Consider the following 26,741-nt stretch of genomic DNA (forward strand, 5'->3'; position numbering starts at 1 on the left):
GGGCGGGAGCCGCTCGGGCCGGTGCCCGCCCCCGGGAAGCCAGCGCGGGCGGCGCGGTGCGGAGGAGCATGACGGGGCCGCTAGCGGGGCTGCGCGGGGGCCGGGGGCCCGGCAGGCTGCTCCGGCTGCAGCGCGGCAGGTCCGAGTCCCCCCCCCCCTCTGCTTTCCCCCCTCCCTGTGCTGGCCCCAGCTCCCCCCCCCGCATTCCCCTCCGCTCCCCCCCCCGCGCTGGCCCCAGCTCCCCCCCCGCATTCCCCTCCGCTCCCCCCCCCGCGCTGGCCCCAGCTCCCCCCCCGCATTCTCCTCTGCTCTCCCCCCCGCGCTGGCCCAGCTCCCCCCCCCGCATTCCTCTCCGCTCCCCCCCCCCGCATTCTCCTCCACTCCCCCCCCCGCGCTGGCCCCAGCTCTCCCGGTGCCAACCCAGCTCCCTGCACCCCGGGCTGCCCCGAGCTCTCCCCCACGCTAATCCCCCTGCTCCCCAGCAACCCGGGCTGCCTCACACTCCCCTCAGTGCTGATCCCAGCTCCCTGCACCCCCAGCTGCTCTGCATTGCCTCTCAGCGCTGCCCCCAGCACCCCGGGCTGCCCCAAGCTCTCCCGGCCCCCGTGCTGATCCCTGTTTCCCTGCAGCACACTGCATCCCAGGCTGCCCCATGCTCCCCTCAGTGCTGACCCCACGTTCCCCCTTGCACCCGGTGCTCCCCTACTGCCCCAGCTCTGCCTCCCTTCCTTTTATGCACATGCCCAGCTGGTCCTGACCCCCCAAGCCTGCCCTATCTCCTACACTGCTTGCTCCTAGCTGCAACCCCCTTTCCACCTGTCTGGGCACCTGTTTCCTGTCCCCTTGCAGACAGCCGGTGGTGCTGGGGTTTTTGGGGATAGGGCTCTGGTGTAGCAGCAGGGCTGCCAGCCCTTGCAACAGGTGGTCTGTTTCGAAAGGTGCTCAGCTCCTTGGGATCTCGGGGGTAGGTGAGAAATCCCGACTTTACGCCTGTGTCCCCTTAAAGTCAGTTTCACCCCCTTCCTGGTGTGGAGAAAGGCTTAAAAACATGGCCGGGTGCCCCCTAGGAGCTGTGAACCAAGAGGCAAATAAAAGCCCCTCCCAATTTTATATATACAATCTCTTGGTTTTGAATGCTTGAGGCTGGCAGTCCTGCAGCTACTGCAGTGAAAGGGTTACAAAGAAAATCAAGGAGCAGACAAATAGGAGACTTTGATCCAGCTCAGGTCAGGCAAGGTTTTCCCCTAGCAGAGAAACCTTAGCTAACCCCAGGCAGCCTTGCTGCAGGATCAGGAGAAATGGCAGCGGTTAAATTTCACCACCTGCTTAACTCCCACTAAGGTGCTTTATTATTGTATTGTACCTAGAGCAGCCTCATTCTGCTAGGACGGTTACAGAGAGCAGACCCTGGCTCTGTGGGCTAATTGCTGCTGGATTCAGTGCTGTTGGATTCTTTTATCGGTAGTAAACCTCTCTTCCGCTTTGTTTTTAGAATTTAGAGTCAGGCACGCTCAACCACTTTATGAAGCGGTCGTCTAGGCAGTCTCTTCTGTAAAGTCGGCAGTCTTCTCTGTGTAAAATACTCATCATCTTTTAGACCCCAACCCCGCCTTATGAAATGCAGCTGCTTCTAGGGTGGGAAGGTTGCAACTGATGGGTACACAGCACAGCATAACGAGAGCGCGTACTCTCTTGTTGCAGGAGCAGTGCTTCGGTGAAAGAACTTCTGGGGTTGGCCTCCTGGCGCAACGATGGCCTAGCGCAGTCGGGCCGGAACTATCGCGCAGTCCTGTGCACCGAGCTGACAAAGCCGCTGATCATCAGGAACCTTCCTGCCCCTTCTCTGCAGCCCCATGAGGTAGTGCATTTGAGAGATGCTGAATTGCTCACTATTATGTAGCAGCAACCCCCCACTCCTCTGTCTTCCCTGTGTCTCAGGCTCATAGTCTTGGACGCCTGTGCTAGTGTTCTTGGTTTATTTCCCCGATGCTATTGCTAAACCTTGCCTGTTTTTCCTTTAAAGAGCTCCAAGATCTGCTCTTCCTCTCCACCATCTGCCCACCCCGATTTGTGCCCTGGTCGGCTCTCACCTCAGCCATGGCACCTTTCTCCTCTCTCATTCTCTTCTCACTGTCACCCACAATCCACCACAGGAACTACCACCCGAGTGGACTCACACAGCGTTCACTGTGGGATTGGAGATCTTGGCAGTCCTGCCCTTTGGGTAGGGCCCAGGACTAACAGGTTCCCTTGGACAACTCTGTGTCTCCAATTCCCCTCCTGGGCTTGATCTGGCTTGTCCATTTACATTGCAAGCTCTTCGAAAAGAGGGAGGATTTCTTACTGTTTGTACAGAGCCTGGCACAGTGGGGCCTCTAGATTCTACTGCAGGAATAGTACCAGAATCTTTACGTAAGAACGGCCATGCTGGGTCAGACCAAAGGTCCATCTAGCCCAGTCTCCTGTCTTCTGACAGTGGCCAATGCCAGGGTCCCCAGAGGGAGTGAACAGAACAGGGGATCATCAAGTGATCCCTCCCCTGTCACCTACCTCGGGAGAAACAGAGGCTAGGGACACCATCCTTACCCATCCTGGCTAATAGCCATTGATGGACCTAACCTCCATGAATCTGTCTAGCTCTTTTTTGAACCCTGTTAAAGTCCTGGTCTTTACAATGTCCTCTGGCAAGGAGTTCCACAGGTTTTCTGTGTGTTGTATGAAGAAATACTTTCTTTTGTTGGTTTTGTATCTGCAGATATCAATGTGCTTTACAAAGGAGTTAGTGTTGTTTATCCCGCTTTTACAGATGGGGAAACGGAGTCACAGAGAGGTGAAAGTAACTTGCCTGAAGTCACTCAGCCAACTAGCGACAGAGCCAGGATTAGAATGCAGAGCTCCTGTGCTCTAGCCACTAGGCCGTACTGCCTCGGTAAATAAGAAGAGATTAAGAGATGATGGTTGTGTGCAGATTAGAACAGAGAAAAATCTAGTAAGAAAGAGGATGGTTTGGGACTTTAAAACAGCCACTGAGTCCAAGACTGGGTGAGCTTAAGTCCCTTCTTCTCTGAGTCTTGGATTCTTGTCTGTAATATGACGGCAATGCATAATGCACAGAGCTGGTGGAGGCGTATTTCATAATTGTACTGCACTTCGGTCAAATAAAGCTCAAGTGCTAATTGCTAATTGTTATTATATCAGCACTGGGACAGGGTAAGCTAAGGTGAAAATCCAGAGTCCAGTGCGTAGCGCTCGTGTGTACACAAATACCTATTAAGTGAAGACAGCGAGAAGCCCTTTGAAACAAACAGCTAATAATGAAACTGTGAGAATCAGGCTCCAGACACGCGTTGGTCTGAAGCCTAAAGAATAGGCAGTTGGAGCCAATATCATTGAACTACAAAAGTGAATTAGATGAAGTATCATATAAGAGCTAGTGACGCACTGATTATGATTAGCATTGTGTGGTATGGCTGAATGGTGCATAAACAGTAGGGATGTTAGCATGTAATAGTTTTCACGATTAACTAATGAGCTTGGGCTTATCGGTTAATCCTAGCAACTACATGTGCTCCCCCCTTTGCTGCCTCTGTTTCCCCACACGCACCAGCTCCCGCCCGGCCCCTCTGCATATGAACATGGAACCGCTAAAAAAAATCCAGCGGTAACACTTTTACACAAATGCACGTTAGCTAACATCCCTGGTAAACAGTTGTGTACATGTGCTAGAAATAAGTTCCTAAAATCTGTTCTTGGGGCAGACTTGATCAACAAAGGAAAACTGTCTTGCTTGTGTTGCCAATGTAAACTGAGCGAGATGATACCAGAGACAATGGGTTACCTTGCTATGAGTCCACAGGACAAGACCGATAGCAGGCAAGAGGAATTTAATGTGGAGATAAATTTCAGAGGTTTACTGGGCTATAAAAAGAAGAGGAGAGAACTCCGTAGTGATCCATTGCTTAGCAGAAGGGCTAGAGATGCTGGTAGCTTGATGTAAGCGAGAAAGCTGTTTAGTCAAACTGTGGCTTGCTATAGTCGAGTCTCAAATGTATGTTTTGTTTTGCCATTTTCTGTTGATCTCTACTCTGTAGTCCTCATGTCTCTGTTCTTCACGGATAAACTAGCTCTTAGTTTTTGCTGTAAGCCACCTCAGGGCCGTGTATTGAAGTGGAGGGTGAATTTTCAGCAAGCCAACAGGCTGGTGTGTCTGCGGACTCTTTGGAGGTGGTGAACGTAATCATTTCTGGGGGTGTCCAGGGAGGGACTGGATTCATTGGCTGTTCCTTGTGGGGCAAGGTTAAGATTAGCAGAGTCTCAAAGAGTTTGCTGTGGAGGTTGGCGAACTCTCATGGCAGGGAGCTGATGCCCAGTCCGAGCGCCAGCCAAGCTGTCTGGCTGAGGCAGGGTAACAGAGGCTGGCACTTCTGGGTGCCTGAGGAGAGAGTCACAGAAACGAATGAAAAAAAAAATATTCCACGGTAGTGTATACCAGAAAAATATCCCGAGGGACATACATGAGAGATTGTGAGGTGCCCAGGTGCCGTGGCAATGAGATTTTGGACCTAACCTTCATGAATTTATCTAGCTCTTTTTGAACTCTGTCGTAGTGTTGGCCTTCACAACAGTACTTAGGAAAGGGGAGGGGTATTTTAAAATGCCAGGGCCGTGAAGCCGCCTGTTAAAAATGTTTCTGTTGCTGTTGACTGAAAGTTCCCTTCTCTCTTGCAGGTCAGGGTTGGGGTCCATTACTGTGGGGTCAATTTTGCTGATATCTTGGCCTGTAAAGGTCTGTACCAGGAGAAGCACTGTCTTCCATTCACGCCTGGTAAGTAGGAGGCCGTCTGATCTGTACAGTTTTAGAGTGACTGATGTAACTGCTGTGTTTAATTCTCAGTGGATGTGATGCTGGGGACAGATTTGCATCCCTGGGAATAAAGCTGTAGATAATAGGTGCTGCATAGCCTTTGACTAATTCATACCAATTGGGGTGGTGCTTTTGTGTGTCGTGGTGAGGATGTGAGTGGTTAACTGTCAGAGGGGTAGCTGTGTTAGTTTGGATCTGCAAGAGCGACAAGGAGTCCTGTGGCACCTTATAGACTAACAGATGTATTGGAGCAGAAGCTTTCGTGGGCAAAGACCCACTTCGGCAGATGCAATAAGCCTTACCCTTAATGGGTGAGGCTTACCGGTTCTGGTTAACTGGTAGGGACTGGAGCAGCTCCCTTTGTCTGTGGCCCCCTTTCCCTCCCCTTTAATTAGTTAACTAGTTAAACATAATGTTTAACCAGTTAACCCAGGGGTTCTTAAACTTTGTGATACCGCGACCCCCCGGGGGGTCGGGACCCACTGTTTGAGAAATGCGGAGTTAACCAATGAACTGGGATTTTACATCCCTGTGTCATGGACACCCTGTCCATCAGGCTGAGACCACCGCGTTCATATAGACAGCTGAAAAGACATAAGGTGGAAACGAACCGTGGACGTTTCTGACCTTCGCTGGATTCTGACCAAAAGCCTTGAAGTCTTCATGTTCTCCTGCAGCGTTTCTCAAAGAGAGCCGCAGGCTAACAGGCCGCTCTGGTTTGTTTACTTACCGGCTCTGCAGCCACAGAGCTTCACATCTCCCATGGGCTCCAGTTTGCCATTTGCAGCCAAGGGGAGCTGCAGGAACCTGCCTGCAACCACCAAAACTCCCGTTCTTGTAGCTGCGGGCATGCAGCAGCTCTGCTGCGTTTGGTTGCAGCACTGAAGCCATCAGGCTCAAGTACGTCCTTCTGCCCTTGCCAGCTGGGGAGCTAACTGTCTCGCGGATGCCATCAGAGCCTCTCTGAAGAAACAAAAAACAGGACTATGTAGCAAAAAACAAGACTAACAAGATGGTTTATTAGGTGATGAGCTTTCGTGGGCCAGACCCACTTCCTCAGATCAAATTGTGGAAGAAAATAGTCACAACCATATATACCAAAGGATACAATTAAAAAAATGCACACATATGAAAAGGACAAATCAAATTTCAGAACAGAACGGGGATGTGGGGGGGGGGAGGTAAATGTCTGTGAGCTAATGTTATTAGAGATGATAATTGGAGAAGTTATCTTTGTAATGGGTAAGATAATTAGAGTCTTTATTCAAATTTAGGTGTAAAGTGTTGGGTTTAAGCATGAATGACAGTTCAGAGGAGTCTCTTTCAAGTGTAGTCTTAAAAGGCCTTTGAAGCAGGATGCAGGTAATCAAGTCGTTGAGACAATGTCCTTTCTGGTTGAAATGGCATGAAACTGTTTTTTCTTTGTGATCCTATCTAATATCTGTTTTGTGGGCATCGATCCTTTGGCGAAGTGTGTGAGACGTTTGTCCAATGTACATAGCGGACGGACACTTTTGCACATGATAGCATAGATTATATTTCTGGATGCGCAGGAATATGTGTTCTTGATCTTATAACTCACTTGATTAGGTCCAATAATGGTATCAGCAGAGTGAATATCACTATTCTCTGAAGAAAGACAGCCACGGAGTTTTTACTTTACGATCCCTTTAGAAAAGTCCTTCTGCACCCCTCGTCCATTCGCCAGTATTATCAGCCTGTGTTCCCACAGTGCCACCTACTGGCCGTCTAGCAGCTTTGCTTCGGAAAGCAGCTTTCAGATGCTGGGTGTATCCCGCATAGGTCATATGCAAACTAGGGATGTAAAATCCCATTTTAAAAGCTAACCGGTTAAATGTAAAGTTTAACCGGTTTGGCGCTGGGGGCCTGCTCTGGCCAGGCCGGGGTCGTGCCCACACCTGCCATGCGAGGCTAACGTTAGCTGAACCCCCATGGCTGTGCTCTTGCCATCCCAGTCCAGTGCTGGAGCAGGGTGACCCCTTAGAGCCTGTGTGCAGAGAACAGCGCTGGGGAAGTGGCCTGCTGCAGTGTCCGTAGGGTGTGCATGACTTTCTCCTGCTTTAGGAATGGAGTTTTCAGGGACGGTGGTGGAGACCGGAGCCAACGTCAGCACAGTGCGGGAGGTATGTGCGACGCGGTGGGGCGGGGTCTAGGAACAGATGCCCACTTGATCAGGGAGCGTCGAGGCTGCAGTGTGGGGGCGGGGATCGGGGTAAGCCCTTTGCACGATAGTTGTGAGTTCAGCTCGATGGGCCCGTGTGTGCGGGAAGGTGGTGATGCAGCATGTCCCATTGGAGAGGGCAGCAGGGATCTGGAAAGAGAAGTAAAGGTGGGAATAGGGAGTGGGAAGGAACCTGATTAATGCAATTGGTACTTGAACTGTTACCAGATTTAGTTTGTGCTGCTCCGTGTCTTTGTGGGAAAGACCGAAGATCAAAGACGTAATCCGAAGAGAGGGGCGACCCCAAGTGATTATTCCCACCCTAACGCCTGTCTACTGCTGATTTGTTTCTGGCAGGGAGACAGGGTAATTGGTGTGACTGGCATGGGGGCGATGGCGGAGGAGTGCGTAGCTGATCAGAAGGTAACCAGAATTTAAATATACAGTCGCCATCTTGTTGTTGCTAAAGATTTTGTGTGTCACGTTGTTTGGGTCTCTCTCCTGTGAGAGCTTCCAGTCTTGTGCCTTTCTTTGTGATGTTTGTTTTCCTGCCTTGGTCCTGCCATGAGGGCAGGGGACTGGACTCGATGACCTCTCGAGGCGCCTTCCAGTCCTAGTATTCTATGATTCTATGATTCTTCAGCGGCTGGGGTTTGCTCTGGAGAATCCTTGGAAGCTCAGAAGGGGCTGATTAGGAAAAATTGCTTTCAAACTCCTTTGGGTGAAATTAACCATTCCCCGTAGTGTAACGTCATCAAGCTGCCCTAAACATGCCTCTGTATCCTGTTCAGCGCATTGGCTACAGCAGTTGGAAAATACAGAATTTCATCCCTCTTTGGGATTATGTGTTGCTTTGTGTGTCTCCTCATGTAGATGCTGTGGCCAATCCCAGAGGGCGTTTCTTATGAGGAAGCTGCAGCGTTGCCGGTCTCTTACGGCACAGCCATTTTGGCCCTGGAACACAGAGCACGCACGCAGCCCGGGTAAGTGATCGACGGAGTCCAAAGCATGGCACGTGTCCAGCAGTAGTGATACTCAGCCCTTGCGGAGTGCACTTCATTTGCAAAAAACCAAGCATGGTGTCACAGTAATAGAGCTGGTTGCAATATTTTCAAGGAAACTTGGCGGTCGTTGGGCTAAACTGTTTTGTCAGATGCTTCATAGTGTGATGGGAAGGCTTCGGAGATCCAGGGTGGTCGCTCTCGTCACCTCTAATACCAAAAGGACCTTTTGGCATGATTTTGTTTCGTATAAATGCTTACAAGTCTTTTGCTTGTGTTCTGCGCTGGAACGAAAAACAAATGCCAACAAATCTAAGGGTGTTCTTATCCACTCGCTGGATTCATAACATCCAGTCTCCCACAGTCGGCACATCTCGAACTAATGTCGAGGCACTCAGCTCGTTAGGTGTTATCGTTGCTGCTTTGTGGGTGGGGAAATTCAGAGAGAGGAGGTCGTACGGTCACAGCCTTGCCCGATGTTAGAGGTGCAGTTGGGAATAACAATCAACCATTCCCGGTTTCTAAACTCTGCTCAGATCAATAGATCAAGCTGCCTCTTTGACCCACGGGCAGCTGGGTTTCCCTGGCCCTTAAGTCACAGTGAATTTGACAAGAGAGTAGTGGAAATGAGTGAGCATTGTCTCGTGTCCACCGGTTCGGGGTGAAGATGAGTATTGTATTAAGTGTCACTGTCTACATCAGGAGTGAGAACAACAGAATAAACCAAAGCTGGTTGCTGGATCCAACTTGAGCACAGATGAAGCTACACGTCTAAAAAACGAGAGAGCTCAGATCTGAATCATTAGTATTTTATAGGAAAATTCGAGGATAGAATAATAGCTCTTAGGTACAGAAATTACCTGCTCTGAGGGGAATATGGAAGTGAGAGGCGTCCTGTGTTCGTACAGCGGGAAATCCCTCACAGATATCGATGGTACCTTTACATTTATGAAGAAAGGATAGTTTCCTGGTTAACGCTGTACTGGGATGCAAAAGACCTTGAGTTCCATCTCCTTTTCCGCCACAGGCTGACTGTGTCACCTTGGGTGAGTCACTTAATCTGTGGGCCTCTGTTTACTTAATGACTACTTCAGAGGGATGCCATAAATAAATAGTATTGGCTGAGGTATGTGAGATGCTCAGATACTAGGGTGACGCTGTGCCCAGACGGGAGATGATCACCATGAAAAGGCAATACGCTAGTCAGCAAGTTTTGTTACTTGAACATTGCTCGTCTCCCTTTGCCTGCATGAGGGGCGCTTTTGAAAACTCCAAATACACAAACAGCTTGGTAGCTTTTCAGCAATTTACAACGGCATATTTAAAATAGGGATGTGAATATTTAATTGGTAAGCCGTGGCCTTAACAAGGGAGGGTTACAGGTTCTGGTTAACTGGTAGCGGCTGGAGAAGTTCCCCGCTTGTCGCGGGCGGGGGTAGCTCCAGCCTCACGGAGCTCACTGCAGGCAGGGGCTGCTCAGCCCGGCCCAGCCCAGCCCCTGCAACCGCAGGCAGGGACTGCTCCAATCGGAGTAGCCTTTGTCCTCCCCCTGCCCATCCCCCTTTAACAGGTTAACTAGTTAAACATAAATGTTTAACTGGTTAGCCAATTAAATGGGATTTTACATCCCTACTGTAAAAAACAACCACCCACATTTGGTCCTGCTGTGATCCTCTTGGGGAAAAGACGAACCTGCTGAGCAGAGCGACGCTGATAAGTCCCAGACAATACCGCATATCGCCCTGAATTACTGGCAGGCTTGGGCTGTACCCCAGGCAGGCAAAACGTGTCCAAGTCCAACCTATTGTTTAGCCGAAGATTAGCTTTGCTGCCAGTATCAGTGCACGGCATGCATTGCTCAGCTAATGTATCCTCAAACAACAGTTCTCCTTGGTTAAGGAGGCTTGTACTGGTCCAGGCAGGTCTTAAGGGGAACATTGGTTCCTCGGGGAGCAAAGGAGCTTAGCTGGGAATTGTTTTGCTGCAGGATTGGGGTTTGGAAGCGCCCTGTGGAGAGTTGAGAGTGTGTACGCGGAATAGGAAGACTTATAGTTGGCTCGCTTTTCCAGCCGCTGAATTATAACCCTTTAAACTCCATGCTACCTTCCAATAGAGACTCTTGGAGCTCGAATTAGGCCTCCAAATGCGCCAGTGAGGCATTGCAAAGTGGCTGGCCTTTTACAGAAGTAGGGAACAAAGCCAGAGAGAGAGAGAACCGACTTACGCACGGTGACAGTGAATCTGTAGCAGAGCTCAGAGCAGCGTTCAGAGCCAACTCTTGTGTCTTACCAGTAAAACCATCCTTTTCCTGAAGTACCTTTACATTCCTGCCCCAGTCCCGCCAGTTTGCGATTGTACCCCCACCAGAGTAAATGAGTCTCTCCTTGCAAAGTCATTGAAAACCTGCAGATAGTCTCTTATCAGACCACTCCACTGTGAAATGTAAAAGAGGGGTAGGAGAATTCATGTCACAAGGTACAAATTGGTGTTGCGGAAAAGTCAAGCTCCCTTACTTGTGCCATTGGAAAAGATTCTAGGAAAGAGAATAGCGTTGAAGATGGGAAAAAATTCTTACTATGGAAATGGATTGCGGGGTCAGTTGATTACTAGAGTCTTTTTAAGATGATCAAGGGAATCTTTCATCTCCAAAACGAATGGGAGACCATGTATTGGTCGCAGGCAGGCCCGCAATGCAAGGTTTTTCTGATATGGAAGGAGGTTGTTTACACTTTGGTCTCTCTGTCACCGTCTCAGGGAAACGGTTCTAGTGACGGCAGCCGCGGGGGCCACGGGACTCGCTGCTGTTGACGTCGCCGCCAACGTTCTCAAGGCCAAGGTATTTTGCTTTTTAAAACGAACCCGCGCTCTGTGTCATTACCCCCTGGAGTAATGACCGTGTTTTCTAGCATGCGCCAACTGGGCAGTCACAGGCCTTTCTACACTCTCAACAAATAAAACCTCACAAGGCAAGGCAAGCGTATTGTGCGCTTGCAAGAGATGTGTGCAAAAAGGATGTAGTGTTTGGGAGCTGCCCAAGATGTTGCAATGACTTATGGGCAGAGGGAGGACTAGCACCCAGGAGACTTGTAAGGTCTGAGGGGCTGGTAATCCAACAAACCAGGCTCTGTCTCTCCAACACAACACACTCGAACGCAGCCCCTGGCAGCTGCCACAGCCTCCTTGGCGGTGATTTTGGGGGAAGCAGCAGCCCCTCCTTTGGGGCTGCCAGTAGTGGTTGGGCCCTGCCTCCTTCTGGAGACACAAAAGCTGGAGAAGCAGGCAGCTTTCCTAAGGGTCAGGTTTCAGCTCCAGCCAGGGCTCCATTTCCTGGCTGTGTGGTGGCCAGCTCTGTCCGTGAGCTCATCAGAACCCACCATCACCTCTGGCTTACTGCCTCTGTGCCACTGTTAGACAGCTGCTGAGGGGGGGGGGGGGGGGGGGAGTTGGGGCCTATCCCGGCCCCCGTCTCTCCACACACACCCCCACTCATCCTTTCTGAATTTTTAACGGTGCCCAGCAGAGCACGTGCCTGTTTGCTGTCAGTGAAGAGGGTCAAACCAGGGAATTTCACCCAAGCCTGCCAGGCACGGTGCTGAAGGAATTTTACCAGCAGTTGCATCAAGCACACAGCTCCTAGGTTAGAAACGGTACATTCTCTTCAGCGCGCCTCTCTTTTCCTCAGACTCCTCAAATCTGAACAGGCACTTCCTGGGCTGGCCCCGCATGGCACCTGTCCGGCACACAGAGAAGGCAGTTACCAAACTATGGACGGTTCCTCTTCTCCTTGTCCCTTTTTAGTTTTCTGGTCTGATCCCCCAAAACAAGGCCTTGGTTGCCTTGGAGGCCCTCTGGGTCACAGTCCCATAACCCACCTGCCTTTTTGAGGTGCTCGAATTAATGGATCCCCACCACCTGTCATTTGCTTTGCTTGATTTTTATCCTCCACCCCCCCCCCCCCCCCCCCCCGCAAACGAGTCCCGTGTCTTAAAAGCCTGCCCAGTGGGTGTATAGTTACTATTTTGTACCTGATGAGTATTTTTGGAAGGCGCTAGTTGGGATGGTACCCAAAATCACTCCACTTCCTCACACACATCAGTTACACACTCTGGCTTTGTGGGACCAAGTCAGCTTGTGCTCCATGCGGGAACTTCACTCCTATGATATTTACTGTTGCATGGCCCATATTTACTGACCGGTCAGTCCAGTATTGATTGTGCCTGCAATCCAGTCCACAATCCAGGCCAGTTTGACTCATCATGTTTACTTCAGTTGCTTATAGAGGACCTGCCCCCAAAATCCTCTGTTATTTGGCCACGTGTGAGTCATGTCAAGTCACATTCACATTATTCAATCAGTCTGGCTAGACCATGACACCATCCCAACACCCACCTCCCCGTCCAGGGCTTAATTTGTCCCTGGGCTTGCTGAGGTGGAGTAAGTCTGCCCTGGCATGTGATACTGGTGTGTGTGTGAATGTTGCTTTTCACAGCCAACTTAGTGTCATGCAAGTCTTTAAAAAAAAAAAAAAAAAAAGCAAACAAAAGAAACAAGAAAGAAGTCCATTGTACAGCGCCTGGCACAAACACTGACCCAAAAGACAGTCCCTCTTCCAGCATGAAAGATCAGACTGTAACACCAGCTCCTTCTCGGTTTTCAGGTGATAGCAGCAGCTGGAAGTGATCACAAATGCAACCTGGCCCTGCAGAAGGGTGCAGCCCACAGCGTGAATTACACCCAAGGGAGCTTGAAGGAAGAGGCGAGGAAGCTCACAGAGAACAGAGGGGTCAATGTCATTCTGGATGCTGTAGGCGGGGACGTGTTCAAGGCGGCGTTACATAGGTGCGTTGAAATATGATTCCAGTCGCGTTCCGAGTGACCTGCCGTAGGGGTGTGAAATGTGCAGTCTCCAGGATCCTCCTCCTGTGTGCTTCAGAATTGTCCATGGAAAGTGCGAGGGATTGTAGGAAGCCCAGGCGTGACTCTGCACGTTGGTAGTGGGCATGTCACGCTTGTGAAAAGTTCCAAGGGCTCGTTAATGATTGTGGATATTGAAGGCCTTGGATATTTTTTTTCTCATGCAATCAGAAGGAGAGATGCCACCTGCTGTCATGATGGGGTGTTGGTTTGGTACTGACCAGGAGAACACGTGTTTCTGGTTAATCACAGAATATTAAAACTGGAAGGAACCTCGAGAGGTCTTCAGGGCAGGGCTAAGTTTTATCCTCTAGACCATCCCTGACAGGTGTGTCTGTCTAACCTGCTCTTCACAATCTCCAGAGATGGCGATTCCACAACCTCCCTGGGCAATTTATTCCAGCGCTTCACCACCCTGACAGGCAGGAAGTTTTTCCTAATGTCCAACCTAAACCTCCCTTGCTGCAGTTTAATCAGCAGAACTTGTTTACGGAGGGCCACCGTTTCTCTAGGCGGCTCCATGCAAGAACAAGCTAGAGCTGAGGTTCTGAAACATAATGACGCAATTGTTTTGTTACCTCACTGGCAACCATACCATCTACCTGTCTCAAGGACAGTAACTGCGCCTGTGGAAAAGTAACCGTAGGAAAATACTGTCCTGATACCTGTCCTTAATGAGATGAAAAAACTAGACACAGCATAGACCGGTGAACATCACCATCTCGCAGCAGGCCACCAGGAAATGCTCAGACTTGGAAATGGCTAGCCCGTATGCTTCCCTTTCCTTGGACAATTCTGAGGAGGTCGTCCCTGCAGATGGTGATGGGGCAACTTCCTCTCTGCACTGAGTTAACACCCTAGTGTCGAGTTTGAACCATTTACACTAAGACCAAATTCTGGTAGCACTGAAGCAAAAGCAACTCCAGTTGGACCAGGATTTGACCTTTTTTTTGCTCCTCCTGATTAAATATCTCTCCTCTCTCCCTCTCCCTTGCAGTTTGGCTTGGGAGGGCAGGATTGTGGTGGTGGGTTTTGCTGGAGGCGCAATCCCCTCTGTCCCAGCCAACCTGCTGCTTCTGAAGAACGTTTCTGCCCTGGGGGTGTTCTGGGGTCGATACCGGGAAGAGGACTTCCCTGTGTTTTCCTCGTCCCTCTCCTCTGCTCTTTGGTACTGCCAGGAAAGACGGATCCGACCTCACGTGGGAGCGGTCTTCAAACTGGAAGAGGTAAAGTGCGGCCCAAGACGTCCCGCCTCGTTGGCAGGATTGACAGTTCTCTGGGAGAGGCTGAGTAGCAGGAAGAAGCTGTCTAGCCCTGTGGGCTGCTGTCAGCTCTTCCCCTGAGGGAGGGGAAGGCCCGACATGTGACCCTGGTTCAGGCCTTTGGTACAATTTGTACAGTGGGGACGGGGGCACTGACAGCCTTGCTGGGTCCCTGGAGAAAGTGTGGGGAGGGGGCAGTGCCACACTCCTGGAAGGGGCGGAGCCTTGGATACAAGGGGCGGAGCCTTGGGTACAAGGGGCGGGGCTGTGCATACTGCATCAGCCCCCCAACCTAGGCAGCCCTCGGAGCTAGCTAGGGTTGCCAGATAGTTTCACAAAAAATATGGAACATGGCGGGGGAAAGAATTGGTTGAGAAAAAGAAAAAAAACAAAAACCAGGACACAGCAGAGGGAAAATGTCCCTGCCAGCCTTCCGTCCGAGAAAAACAGACTGGACAGAAGACTCAATTGCCAGACTGTCCAGGTGAAAACAGCACACCTGGCAACCCTAACCCCATGCAGGGAAGGGGTGGGGGAGCTTCCCTTCCCTCCCCCCTCTTGCAAGAGCTTCCTCCCCCCTCCCCCGCCTTTCTCTCAGGTCCTGCATGCCTCCTTACCTGTTAAGGAGGCATAGGGCTACAAGACGCTGCTCCTTGCTGCGGCCAGCCTATTGCAGGGAAGGAGTTCTGGGGCTTGCCCAGATGTGGCCACCCCTCCTCCCTAAATGCACCCCATGCAGGGATGGGGCTGGGGGTGAGTCTCGTCCTTCCCACTCCTGTGAGGTATCCCCCCCCGGCTCCCGACACCTTCCCTCCAGTCCTGCATGCCTCCTTCGCTGTGAAGGCTCCAGTCTGCCAGAGGCTAACCAGCCTGTTCAGGGAAGGGAGGTGGGGAAAGGGGAGAAGCTGGCCCTGCTGTGGTTCCCCCTTCCTTCCAAAAGGTGCCCCATGCAGGGAAGGGGCTCCGGGGCTTCCCCTCCCTCCCACTCCGGGAACGGATCCCCTCCCTCCCTCTCCTCTCCTCCCACACACCTGCTCAGGGCAAAAGGAGTTTTGCTGGCAGCCTCTGCCTGAGCCTGGGAGGGAGCGGCAGCCCCTTTTTCACTGCTGCCTCGCTGACGTGCCGCAGGGCTCCAGCACGTGGCGCGTCTCCCTCCCGCCAGATCTCCTGTCGCGCCTCTCCCACGTGCAGGAGAGGAACCGCAAGTATCTGGCCATGCGGCAGGGGAGGCTGGCGGAAGTTTTTAAAGTGGCCCCAGGGACACCCCGCCCCCCTCCCGCCCTGCCAGACGCGGCAGGGGAAAAATGTCCCCGCCAGCCTTCCGTCCGAGAAAAACAAAAAAATGCCAGACCATTTGCATGTCCGGTATTTCCTGCTTTTTTTTACTGGAGGGAAGACACAATTACCAGTGTCTGGGCAAAAACCGGACACCCGGCACCCCTAGAGCCAGCCAGAGTGTGGGGTGCCTCCCCTCAGAGCCCACTGGGCATGCGGCACGGCGTGCTAGCTGTGAATTAAAGGCCCCGCTGCCGCCCTCCTGTAGTAACAGCAGTGGTGGCCGGGAACCCCCGGCCCTCTTGAATCTCTTGGCTTCAGGACAACTGCTCCCTTTGCCCCCCACCCGTTGGCAGGCCTGAACGAGAGGCCGGGAACCAAACTGTAAATCTTGCATGTGATCGAAACCACTTCAAGCCAGGGTTTGCCCTCCTGCCCTTGTATCGCTCAGGTCGGGAGAAAGATGAGCTACAATTAGGAGACACCTGGGTTTGACCCGTGCCTCCGAGCTCATGCTAAACTCAAAATACCAGCCAAGGACCTGTCCTCGCTGCAGGCCGTATGCTGCCGGGGCTCCCACTTGTGCATTTTCACAAACCGTCGTGACCTAATGCCGTGTCGAGCTCGTGGGATTGCTCCGTGTGCAGTTCGGTTCTGCGGCTGGGTGAATTTTGTGTGTGGTGATTTAGACGAAACCCCTCCATTTTGAAACCCGGCACAGAACCCTGGTTCTTGAAGAAATCCCCTTTTTTTAGCGTCCTTCGTTCCAGTATTATTGACTTCAAACTTCTCCACCGTGTGTGATTATTTAGCATTTATATTTTCGAAAGCGCCAGGTGGGGCCCCTTTTATGCTACGTATGGGACAGACCCATAAAAATGACAGCTCCTGCCACAAAGACCTTACAATTTAAAAGCCAGTAATACAATGGGAGCCATTTCAGGTGTCAGACTTACACATTGGTTAATAATTTTCTGACATTTCGGTGCCTGGATAATGGAAGTGCCCGAGGTTGGGCTGCTCTGGTGTTATTTCAGCCTTGCAAATGGATCCCAGAGGCAAAAAGCCCATGAACAGCAAATTCTACTACCAGTGCGGAGTTGTTGGTTCCTGCAGCATAAACGGCACTGCAGAGACGTCTTGCTCAGGTCACCCAGACTTGCGAGCCACTCTGTCACAAATCTGCCTCAGCAAGCAGGAGCTTTTGCTGCCGCTAAACCGCGTCTCTGCTCCCCAGCCTGCCAACTTGTCTGCCTAGCTGGCAAACTCTTCAGGGCTCTTCCAATTCAGACATTGCTCTCCTGGTAATAATCTGTGAGCCTGAGTTCCGCAGAGACGTTCTTCGTCACTGTTCAATCCCTCTCAGAGATGTTATTAACTTCACTGCCTCCAGAGAGGCCGAGCACACGACAGCCTGTTAGCTGAAAACGAACACTTCACTTCAATGCACTGAGATGGTTTTGTATTAAAACAAGAGGAGGTTTATTAAGAAAGAACAGGTGAAAATGATTTCAAGAGAGGGTGAAAAAGACATACGTAAGTTACAAACAAAACTCACTTTCTAGTGATTAAAACGTAACCATATGGAGTTACAGTCTTTTGCAAAGCACTGCATACATTATACACTGTTCCCAAAAACTTCAGCCCCTTTCTCAGCCATCAAGAGTTCTAGCTTCTTGTGTCCCTCATGCCCAAAATTGTTAGTGTTTTGGTGAGGGATGTGAAAGTATTAACTGTTTAAACAGTTAACCGATAAGCCTGGGCTTATCGGTTACCATTAACGGTTACATGCAGGTTCCCGCCCTGCTCCTGGTGAGCTGGTTGCCAGCCGCCGCTGCTGGCTATGTATCAGAACCAGCAGCATGGGGGCAGCAGCCAGCTCCCCAGGAGCGGGGCTGCTGGCAGGAGCCGGTGTGTGCAGGGAGCTGGTTTAAAAGCCAGCTCCTGGTGGGCACTGGCTCCTAGGGAGCTGGGTGCTGCCCCATGCTGCGGGTGTGTGTAACTGCTGGAATTTTCAGCGGTTACACAGTTACCCAATTACGCACTTTTTACCATCCCTAGTTTTGGCCTATATTTTCCAAAGTCTATTGTCACTCTTTTTCAAGAGGCAGGCACGTTTCATCCACTCCCATAAATAGTCATCCCCTCCATTTGCTAGTTTGATGGCTTTACCCTTACACGTAAATATACTTCTATTGTTCTCTGGCTTCATCTTGCTCAGTTTATTCTGGAGACAGTCAAGTGGCTGAAACAATATTCCTTTGTCTAGGACAGGCTGGTCTTAGGAACAGTTTGCAGAAGAACGTATTTCCAACAAAAAACAGGACATCACCTATTAAACCATCTTGTTAGTCTTTAAAGTGCTGCACAGTCCTGTTTTTTGTTTCAGCTGCACCAGACTAACACGGCTACATTTCTACCCATATTTCCAACACACATCCATAATTCTTTATGCCACCTGAACATACACCACGCTATAATAGCTGTGACCAGTTTCTTATACATTTGTGTACGATACAGATTATGACAGCACTGTATTGGGGCATTGAGGGTGTCAGGGACGACATGAGTTACAGGATGGTGTGTCCTCTGCCGCATGGCACTGAGGGGTCCCTGGGTCCTAACTACCATCTGTTGTACTTCAGAGCAGCCATCTGATTGCATTTAAGTTCTACTATTCTTAGCATCACACTCGCCTAAGCACATCTCAAACCTAAGGAGAATGTGAGCCATCTAAACCAGACATCTGCCACTCACAGATGATGGGCCAGTGGCAACAACACTGAACAGGAAACTCTGGGAGATGCTACTGGCAACACCGTTCTCTGATATTTTGCGTGCCAGATTTTGCAGAGACCAGTCTGAGTAACGGTAGGAACGGATAAGAAAGCACCAGGTAGCCTGGGGGTTGTTCCGACCAAATTCTTTAACATGATGAACGAAACTGGAACCTGACTATGGCTTCACCTAGCAGCAGCTGAGAATGGCTGATGGAAATATTTATGCTGAAGAGAGAGAAATTAACCCACCCAGTAAAGTCTTGAGTGTCTCTTATACTACCCCTTGTGAGTGGGTAGGGAAGTTTGATCTCTGCGAACTTCCATTTTTTGTTTGCCATTTTAACTGTGGGTAAAGGGGCACATGGCTCAGTGGCTGTGACCAAGAGCACCCCTGTATTCGCACCCTCGTAACAATCTTCATGCAAAATATGCCTTGTGAGATATCATTGGAAAACTCATCATTGGCTGGCCAGTAATATCATGGTGCAATGTATGTAGCAATGCTCTGTGAGAAGTAATGAAATCTCCCTGTATGACATTATTAAGCCATGCTCACTTCCACACAGCCCTGCCTGGGGAATACTGGTTAAACAGATCTGTCCTAAACAAAGGAATGTGTGTGGATCTCCGTGTGTGGATAAGTAGTGAACAGAGTCTTTGAGACAGTAAGACGGGGAAAGGACAGGCGGCGAAGCTAATTTCCACTTGAGCAAACACAGGAGAGGAGGAAGAGAAGCATGGAACCTTCTTCACGGTCAGATTCCATGTCACCTTCTTTACCACTTGATTAAACTTTACCCTGAAGGGTAACCTTCAGGGTACGTCTAGACTACATGGCTCCGTTGACGGAGCCATGTAAATTTGTTTGTTCGGCAAAGGGAAATGAAGCCGCGATTTAAATAATCGCGGCTTCATTTAAATTTAAATGGCTGCCCCGCTCTGCCGATCAGCTGTTTGTCAGCAGATTGGGGCAGTCTGGACGCTCCCCTGCCGACATGAAAGCCCTTTATCGACCTCCCTGGTAAACCTCATCCTACGAGGCATAATGGGGAGGTCGATAAAGGGCTTTCAGGTCGGCGTGGGAGTGTCCAGACTAGCGTGCTGAGCCGACAAACAGCTGATCAGCTGTTTGTCGACTCAGCGCGGCAGCCATTTAAATTTAAATGAAGCCGTGATTATTTAAATCGCAGCTTCATTTCCCTCTGCCGATCAGCCTAATCTACATGGCTCCATCGATGGAGCCATGTACTTTAGACACACCCTCAGAAGGCTCCACGTCAAAGAAATAGGCCAGGGATCTCCAAGTGCTCTTTCATCTGAGAAGACAAAAGCCCCAGCACCTTTGGGCCTTGGGGAGAGATGCTTTCAAGAAAAGGGTCAGTCCCCATCTTGCTTGAAGACAGGGTGAGAGGGACCATTTTAAACAAAGCCTTGAACCAAAGCTTACTAGACCCTGTTATAAACGTTTAGCTGCGTTTTTACTTTTATTTTCTTGTGCCCTTTTCTCACGTCATCTCTGTCACTTGAGTTCACTTAAGTCCTATCTGCTTTTGTTAACAAACTTGTTTTATTTTTTACACATCCCGTGCTGGGTTTAAACAGAACTGGTAACTCTAGTTAAAGTAGCAACCTGTTGATTATTGATTCATTGCAGGATCAGTGGCTCTAAATATCTGCACTGCCCGGAGGGGGCGGGGAGGGCTGGACATTGCAGAACACAAGTTTTAGGGGGAAATACAGGATGGGGAGTGTGTTGGGGTCACCCTGCAAGTACTAACCAAGGCTGGTGGAAGTTAGAGTGTGGTTGGTGTGTGGCTGACAGTCTCTTGGAATCAGAGCTGCAGCTATACACAGACATTCAGGATGTGACTTGCACACTGTTGGGCTGTTTATGGGCAATCCAGGAGCTACAACAGCAAAACATTGTGAGGCAGACACTGGTCCTGTCCCTCGCTGGCCTGGATTGCACTCTCGAATGTACCCGTGATACTTAAAATGTTTCAATCTGGCCTCTAAAACTGCTCTTGAAATCCGAGCACACGCTTGGTTTTCCTGCATGCACAAATCCAAGTTTTCATGTGCCCTAAATCTTCATATATGCACAAGGTTGGGATATGCTGATCGCCAGGGCTTGACGAACGGCGGCGAAAGCCGCTCGCCAGCCCCACACTGCGCATGCGCAAGACTTGCATTGCGCATGCGCACGTCACAAATGAACGGGGCACGGGCGAGTAGATTCAATACTTTGTCGAGCCCTGCTGATCGTCATATTTGGGGTTGGGAAGGAATTTTCCTCTAGGGTAGATTAGCAGAGGCCCTGGAGGTTTTTTGCCTTCCTCTGTAGCATGGGGCACAGATCACAGCTGGAGGATTCTCTGCATCTTGGATCTTCAAACCATCATTTGAGGACTTCAATATCTGAGATATAGGTGAGAGGATTATTTCAGGAGTGGGTGGGTGAGATTCTGTGGGCTGCACTGTGCAGGGGGTCAGACTAGATGATCATGGTGGTCCCTTCGAGTCTATGAGGTTGCAGGGAGATTTTTAAAGGCCACTTCTAAAAAATGTGACTAAACACATCTGCCCTCTAGAAATCTGTGTAGATAATGAAAATTAACATCCCAATAGTAGCAACTAACACTTGCAGGAGCCTGTGTGTGTATAAACAACCCAAGTTTTGTGCTTGCAGGTGAATGAAGCTTTTAGTCGTGTAACCCAGCGCAAGTCAACAGGAAAGGTCATCATCTCCACTAAATAAATCCACCTGCTTCCTCAGCACAGCGCCTGCCTGCTGCTGTTTACTAATTCACAGAATTACCCTTCTGGATTATGGATGCAGATGGCCACGTTGCATCTACTCTCTGATTTCTTATCTGGTTTTGTCTACCACCACCAGTAACGTAGAGGGCGTCCGGGTTCTTAACGTTAAATGACATGATGGTATAAATCCTAGGGGAGACAAGGTTTCACTGCGACGGAAAGAGGGGGAATAGATGCAGACCAGTGCAGTTAAAACAGCCGTAACCCAGACTCTCTCAAAGAATTGCCATCGTGAAATCGCCTTAAGTCTCCTATTATGAGCAGCATGTGCTCAGTGTAATATACCTGTAACCTCCTTAGAGGCTCAGAGCAAGGCTGCAGGCTCTTTTTTCCATAGTGTAGCTCCCCACTTATCAGAGTGTTTATGTTGGGGACACCTCCCCATTTCACTGGCCTTTGTGCAGACTCCCCCCATGTTAATGGTTGCATGGATCAGTTTCCTTCCATTGGTGATGGTCTAGTATCTTAGGGTCTGTCTACACTGCGTCCGATGCCAGTGGACTTGGGCTTGCGGGGCTGATCGGCAGAGGTGTAGATTTTCAAGCACAGGTTGCAGGGTTCCAGATTGTGGGCTCCGTTCTGAGCCTGAATGTTTACACTATAATTAAGCAGACTCTTAGGCCGAGTTTTTAATTGCCACCCTTGTGTCAGCCACTGTCCTGACTTTCCTGATGTTGCCTTCCCACAAAGGCAGTGTGATTTTGCTGCTTGTAATGCAGTGTAAGAGCTGGAACCGAGGAGGGGAATTAGGGCTCTGTGGCCAGTCAGATCGTCACTCACCATTGAGAGGAGCTGCCCTGGGTCGAAGGGCAGCAGCAGCGTTCCTATATGCAGCCATTACAAAACAGTCAGCTAGAACCAGGCAGCGTGGAATGGGAAGGCAGGGTTGAAATGAAGAGACTTGAATAAAACGTGAAGTGGGGGGCGCACCATTTTCCCACCGATGTATCAGACCCACGGGTGCATCTCGCCCGTCACCCTGCTTCGGCATCGGCTGGCATGGCGTCAGGAGAACCAAACAGTCCCCCAGTTATTGCTGGACCCGACTGCTTACGCGTGGGAGGAACGGTTCCTCGCTGAATCCTGTGTCCGCCAGGCTTGGTCCCGAGAGGTGTAATTATGCAGGTGGTTACCTTGGTGAGCGACTTGCCTGAGACAGTGTTAACAAGCAGACTTGGCTCCCTCGCGCCTGCCTAACAAGGGCTGAACCCGCGGCATGCAGCAGAATGCGCTCGGGAAGAGCTGCTGGATGTGAAAATACCTAAATTCCTCCCTGCAGCTGCTGGCTGCTCCGACTGCCAACCCAAATTCCTGCACCTCTGAACGTCCCTCAGGCACGAGCGCGCTCTAGATGTACAACAAGCCTTTCGGTTTTCTGGACGTGGCTTTTGCTGCGGCTGTGGATAACATGCTGTCTTCTTCGAGCCTTCGCTGCTACCCTGGCTTCTGGAGGAACCTGGCAATGTCATCCCTTCCAAACACAACTGATTCCTCAGATTGCCACCTGCTTCCTGCCACAGGAGACGGTTGCTTGTTTGTGTCCTACACACATGCAGACAGAAGACGTCTGCCCGGACTAGCTTGTTCAAATACACTTCCGATGAGGTGGTCCTCGTAGTCTGTACAACTCAGTCTCAATCTGCGGCACGTTGTGACTGCAGGGCTGAGTCTCCATGTGCTTTTGTAGATGCAACACGGTTCTGAAGTGCAGGGCTCTGCATGGCTAACTGGACTCCGCCGAGTCAGCGTTCCCAAGTGCGCAGTGGACAGACTAGCTCATTTCATCTATGGGGGATTTGAACTCAGGTCTCCCACAGAAAACATGAGTTGGGTTATCTGCGGTGTTGCCTAGTCTCCCCCCAGTGAGATCACTGGACTTTTTCTCGGAACCAGATCTTTCTGACCTTAGAGTCTAAACCAGTGTTTCTTAAACTGTGTTCTGTGGCACACCGATGTGCCGTGGAGAACAATAGAATTCAAAATGGCTGCCCTTAAAGGGGCAGCTGACTTTTTTTTTTTTGCTCAATAACTTTCCTCCAATCCTTTTTTTTCTCAATAACTCCCCCCCCCCCGACCCTTTTTCCCCCTGACCTTTTTTTTTCCCCTCAACAAAAAATCCTTGGTGTTCCCCATAAAAAAAATTGTTTGGTGTTCCTCGGTCTTAAAAAGTTTAAGAAACACTGGTCTAAACTGTGGGACTGGGGGGCCATGAACATAAGAACGGCCATACTGGGTCAGAACTAAGGTCCATCTAGCCCAGTGTCCTGTCTGCCGACAGTGGCCAGCGCCAGGTGCCCCAGAGGCAATGAACAGAACAGGGACTCATCCGCTGATCCACCCCAGTTGCCCATTCCCAGCTTCTGACAAACAGGGGCTAGAGCCACCATTCCTACCCATCTTGGCTAGCAACCATTGATGGACCTGCCCAAGGGATGTAATAGTCTAGTCGATTAACCGATGAGCAAACCCTTATCAGTTAATGCTATCGACTACACACATTTCCTCCACCCTCCTTACCAGTAAATATTTTAGCAGACTGGCCAGCAGACCAGCTCACTTGTGCCAGGTCCGGGACCCACCCCTGCTGTCGCGCTGCATTTAAAGTGTGTTAGGAGCCAGGCGGGCAGACAGCTCGGCTCAGTTTTGGCTCTGTATTGAGGAAGCAGCATGGGGTGACAGGCAGCCAGTTGGTAACGGGAGCTGGTTTTTAACCTGGCTCCCCTTGTGCACCAGCTCCTGCCTGGCACCCCACGTTGCTGCCTCTGTATCAGCACAGTCAAGTAACCACTAAGAATTCATGATTAACCAATCTTTAACATCTCTGTGTCCTCCAAGAATGTATTTGTTTTTGAACCAGATATGGTCTTGGCCTTCACAGAATCCTCTGGCAAGGAGTTCCACAGGACCTTTTGTTTTCATCCTTCTGGCATTGGCGTGCTTTGTATGCATTCTGCTCACAGCGCTTTACAAATATTCCTCATTGCAATATCAGTGTGTAGTAACTAATATGATCAACTTTAGAGAGGCAGAAACCACAGCCTCGATTCAGCCAAGCAAGGAAGGCACCTGCTTAAATTCCATGTGTCTTCTGGAAGTAAATGGAATTACTTCAGTTATGCCTCGGTTTTGGTGCTTTGCTGGATCGGGGTCAGTGTCAGACATGGCTTGATGATAAGACCTCAGAAGGAGTCCGCGGGACAGAGTTCTGTGGACTTGCTTCTGTGTTTAGTCTCCTTAAGGGCGCTAAGTTGAGTTGTCCTCCTTTGAGCCTACAGATCGCAGTGGCTGCTCAGTGGAAGAAGTTTTCTTAGCAGCAGCCAGCTCTCACACAGGGAGTTGGTGGTGGTCTTTGTGCTAGCGGCATCAGCCAGTACAACAATGCCTCCTCTTCCTTCTCCCCAAGTCAGTAACTGGTTCTGCGTCCTCCCAGAAACGGGGGGAGTGATACCTAAGGGTTTCAGCAGTCCCAGAGGCCAGGTGTAGGTGTCAGTGCAAGTGCCGGGAGAGTGGAGGTGAGAGTGAACATTCAAGATTATTCGGCTAAATCAGCACCTGACCTTAGGCTAGCTGCATTCAGATGGGAAATGGCGCATAGGTTTTTCGCAGCAACTGACTAGCCTTGGGAGCAGTTTACCAAGGTCACCGGTGATTCTACATCCTCAGCAGTTTTAAAACCAAGACTCAATGTTTTTCTAAGAGACGGCTGTAGGAAGTGTTTCGGGGAAGCTGTGTGTTCACAGTTCATTTTGGTACATTTCATGGTTCTAGCATTTTAAAAATCTTGCTTTTCACTGTTTCTGATATTTAAATCTTACATTTCACGGTGTTGTCGCCATGCCGCCATTGTTGCTGCTTGGTGCCTGGCCAGCAATCACTGCTCTCTGGCCACCCAACTCTGAAAGCAGAGCAGAAGGAAGGGTGGCTCTGTTGCAGCCCCCACTTACAATAGCCGGATTTCAAGGGGGTGACCAGATTTCATGAATTTGGTAGGGCCTAGTTCTACAGGAAGTCAGGCTAGAGGTCCCCAGTGGTCCCATCTGACTTTGGAATCTATTAATATTTTCCGCTTAGCAAAAAAAAAGGGATACACTTTTTAAATGGAAAGATGAGCTTAGCTAGTGACAGGAATGGCTGTGTGAGCCAAAGACCAGTGATCTTATTGTAGGAGAGTGGGCAACACTGGATAACCCTGCTAGTTTTCGTCTATGAGCCTTGGTCTACACTAGGACTCTTCCATATGGAATTTATAAACAGAGCGTCCATACTACTTCGAAATAACGGGCCACTTAATTCGAAATCTGTACTTCTGCTTTTCATCAGGAGTAACGCTAATTCTGTAATAGTTATTTCGAAATAGCGATAGTGTGGACGCACCGATGCTGCTATTTTGAACTAACTACTCTCCAGAGTAATTTGAACGGTTTATTCCCCAGTGCTTCTGGGGGCTCTACATCGAGGTAGCACGTCCACATGAATAGAGCCTGCCTTAGACTAATTTTGAGGCTTCTACGTAGTATGGACCCGCTAGTTCGATTTTGTTAAATCGGGAGTTAAGTCGAATTTGCTAATTTCAAAATAGTTCCCTAGTGTAGACATGGCCTTGAGAGACCTGAGTTCAAATCCCACATAGATGAAGTGAAGTAGAATGTCCATTGCGTAGTTGGGAATGCCGACGGAGAGGGTTAGCCATGCAGAGCACTGCAATTCAGAAGCGTGTTGCATCTGTAGAAGCAGATGGGAGACTCGGCTGTGCAATCACAAAATGCTGCAGATGAAGACAGTTGTATCGGAAGATGAGACTATATCTGCCTCTACCCAGTGCTGTTAGCTTTTTGCTTCCATTAGCCTCAAATTCAAGTAAATCTGTTTCTGTGATTAAACTTTACAGGGCACAGCGGTTCCCCCATCTCTTTCCTGTTTCTTCCAACAGCTGAACAACTGCAGTCTGTATCCAGACTCATAATTTAACTCTTTACAATGACATTTCATTATTTGTACATGTATTTGTCACACGCCTTGGACAAAAGTATTTTATGGAGAGAATTGAAAGAAGAATCTTTTTTCTCCAAGTGTGGCTGTGCCAAGAATTAAACGAGATTATTTTTTTACAGTTGGTCCTAATTGTAAAATGATGTTAAAAAAATGTATATTAAAGAAAAAATAAAATGTTACTTTTGGCAACAGGCTTCATTCTGGGTGTCGTAATGGTGTACAGTAGATTGCAGTGGTTCTGTTAAGCTGGGTAATATTACCGTATATATTTGGAAACTGAGCATAACATGGGCCCCGATCCTGTAATCTGATCCACGTGGGCAGAGCCCCACGTCTGTGCGGAACCCCTGGACTTCAGTGGCCCTGTTTCTAGGCCTGTGTATGCATATGGGTCCGTCAGCAGATCAGATTGGAGGACGGGGAGAAAAACACTGGAAAATAGAAAATACAATACACGTCCATTCCCATCTCGCGATCTGGTCCGAATGGGCCTGGCCCAGCGGTGACAGTCAATTCCACCTGGAGGCTGGCTAGTGAACTCAGTCCAGGCCCAATGGACAGATATTTAGGTAACAAAAGTCAGCACTGCAGCTAGGGTTGCCAGATGGTCTCCCAAAAAATACCGAACACACGGGCTAAAAATTTGTCAAG

The 26,741-nt window shown here is 49.9% G+C and overlaps 1 protein-coding gene across 2 annotated transcripts; it reads left to right on the plus strand.

Moving 5' to 3' along the window:
• Positions 1-26,283, plus strand: LOC102454389 (quinone oxidoreductase-like protein 2). 2 transcript variants are annotated; one of them, XM_075936880.1, is made up of 10 exons: positions 1-139; positions 1,702-1,858; positions 4,729-4,825; positions 6,950-7,008; positions 7,404-7,469; positions 7,920-8,029; positions 10,802-10,883; positions 12,705-12,886; positions 13,959-14,187; positions 20,968-26,283. In XM_075936880.1, exons 1-10 carry the CDS (start codon positions 69-71, stop codon positions 21,034-21,036), a joined length of 1,122 nt encoding a protein of 373 aa, XP_075792995.1. In that variant the 5' UTR covers positions 1-68; the 3' UTR covers positions 21,037-26,283. The 2 variants fall into 2 exon arrangements, with proteins under 2 accessions (XP_075792995.1, XP_075792996.1); XM_075936881.1 differs by having other exon boundaries at positions 2-139; positions 1,708-1,858.
• Positions 26,284-26,741: the final 458 nt, after the last annotated feature.

This window comes from Pelodiscus sinensis, chromosome 9 (assembly GCF_049634645.1).
Source record: "Pelodiscus sinensis isolate JC-2024 chromosome 9, ASM4963464v1, whole genome shotgun sequence".
Taxonomy (NCBI): domain Eukaryota; kingdom Metazoa; phylum Chordata; order Testudines; family Trionychidae; genus Pelodiscus; species Pelodiscus sinensis.

Bases quoted from the DNA above. Each gene is read 5' to 3' on its own strand.
- LOC102454389 (XM_075936880.1), top strand. From the start codon at position 69: ATGACGGGGCCGCTAGCGGGGCTGCGCGGGGGCCGGGGGCCCGGCAGG. The intron at 8,030-10,801 runs GTAAGTGATCGA...TCACCGTCTCAG, and splicing joins AGAGCACGCACGCAGCCCGG to GGAAACGGTTCTAGTGACGG. The intron at 10,884-12,704 runs GTATTTTGCTTT...CTCGGTTTTCAG, and splicing joins CCAACGTTCTCAAGGCCAAG to GTGATAGCAGCAGCTGGAAG.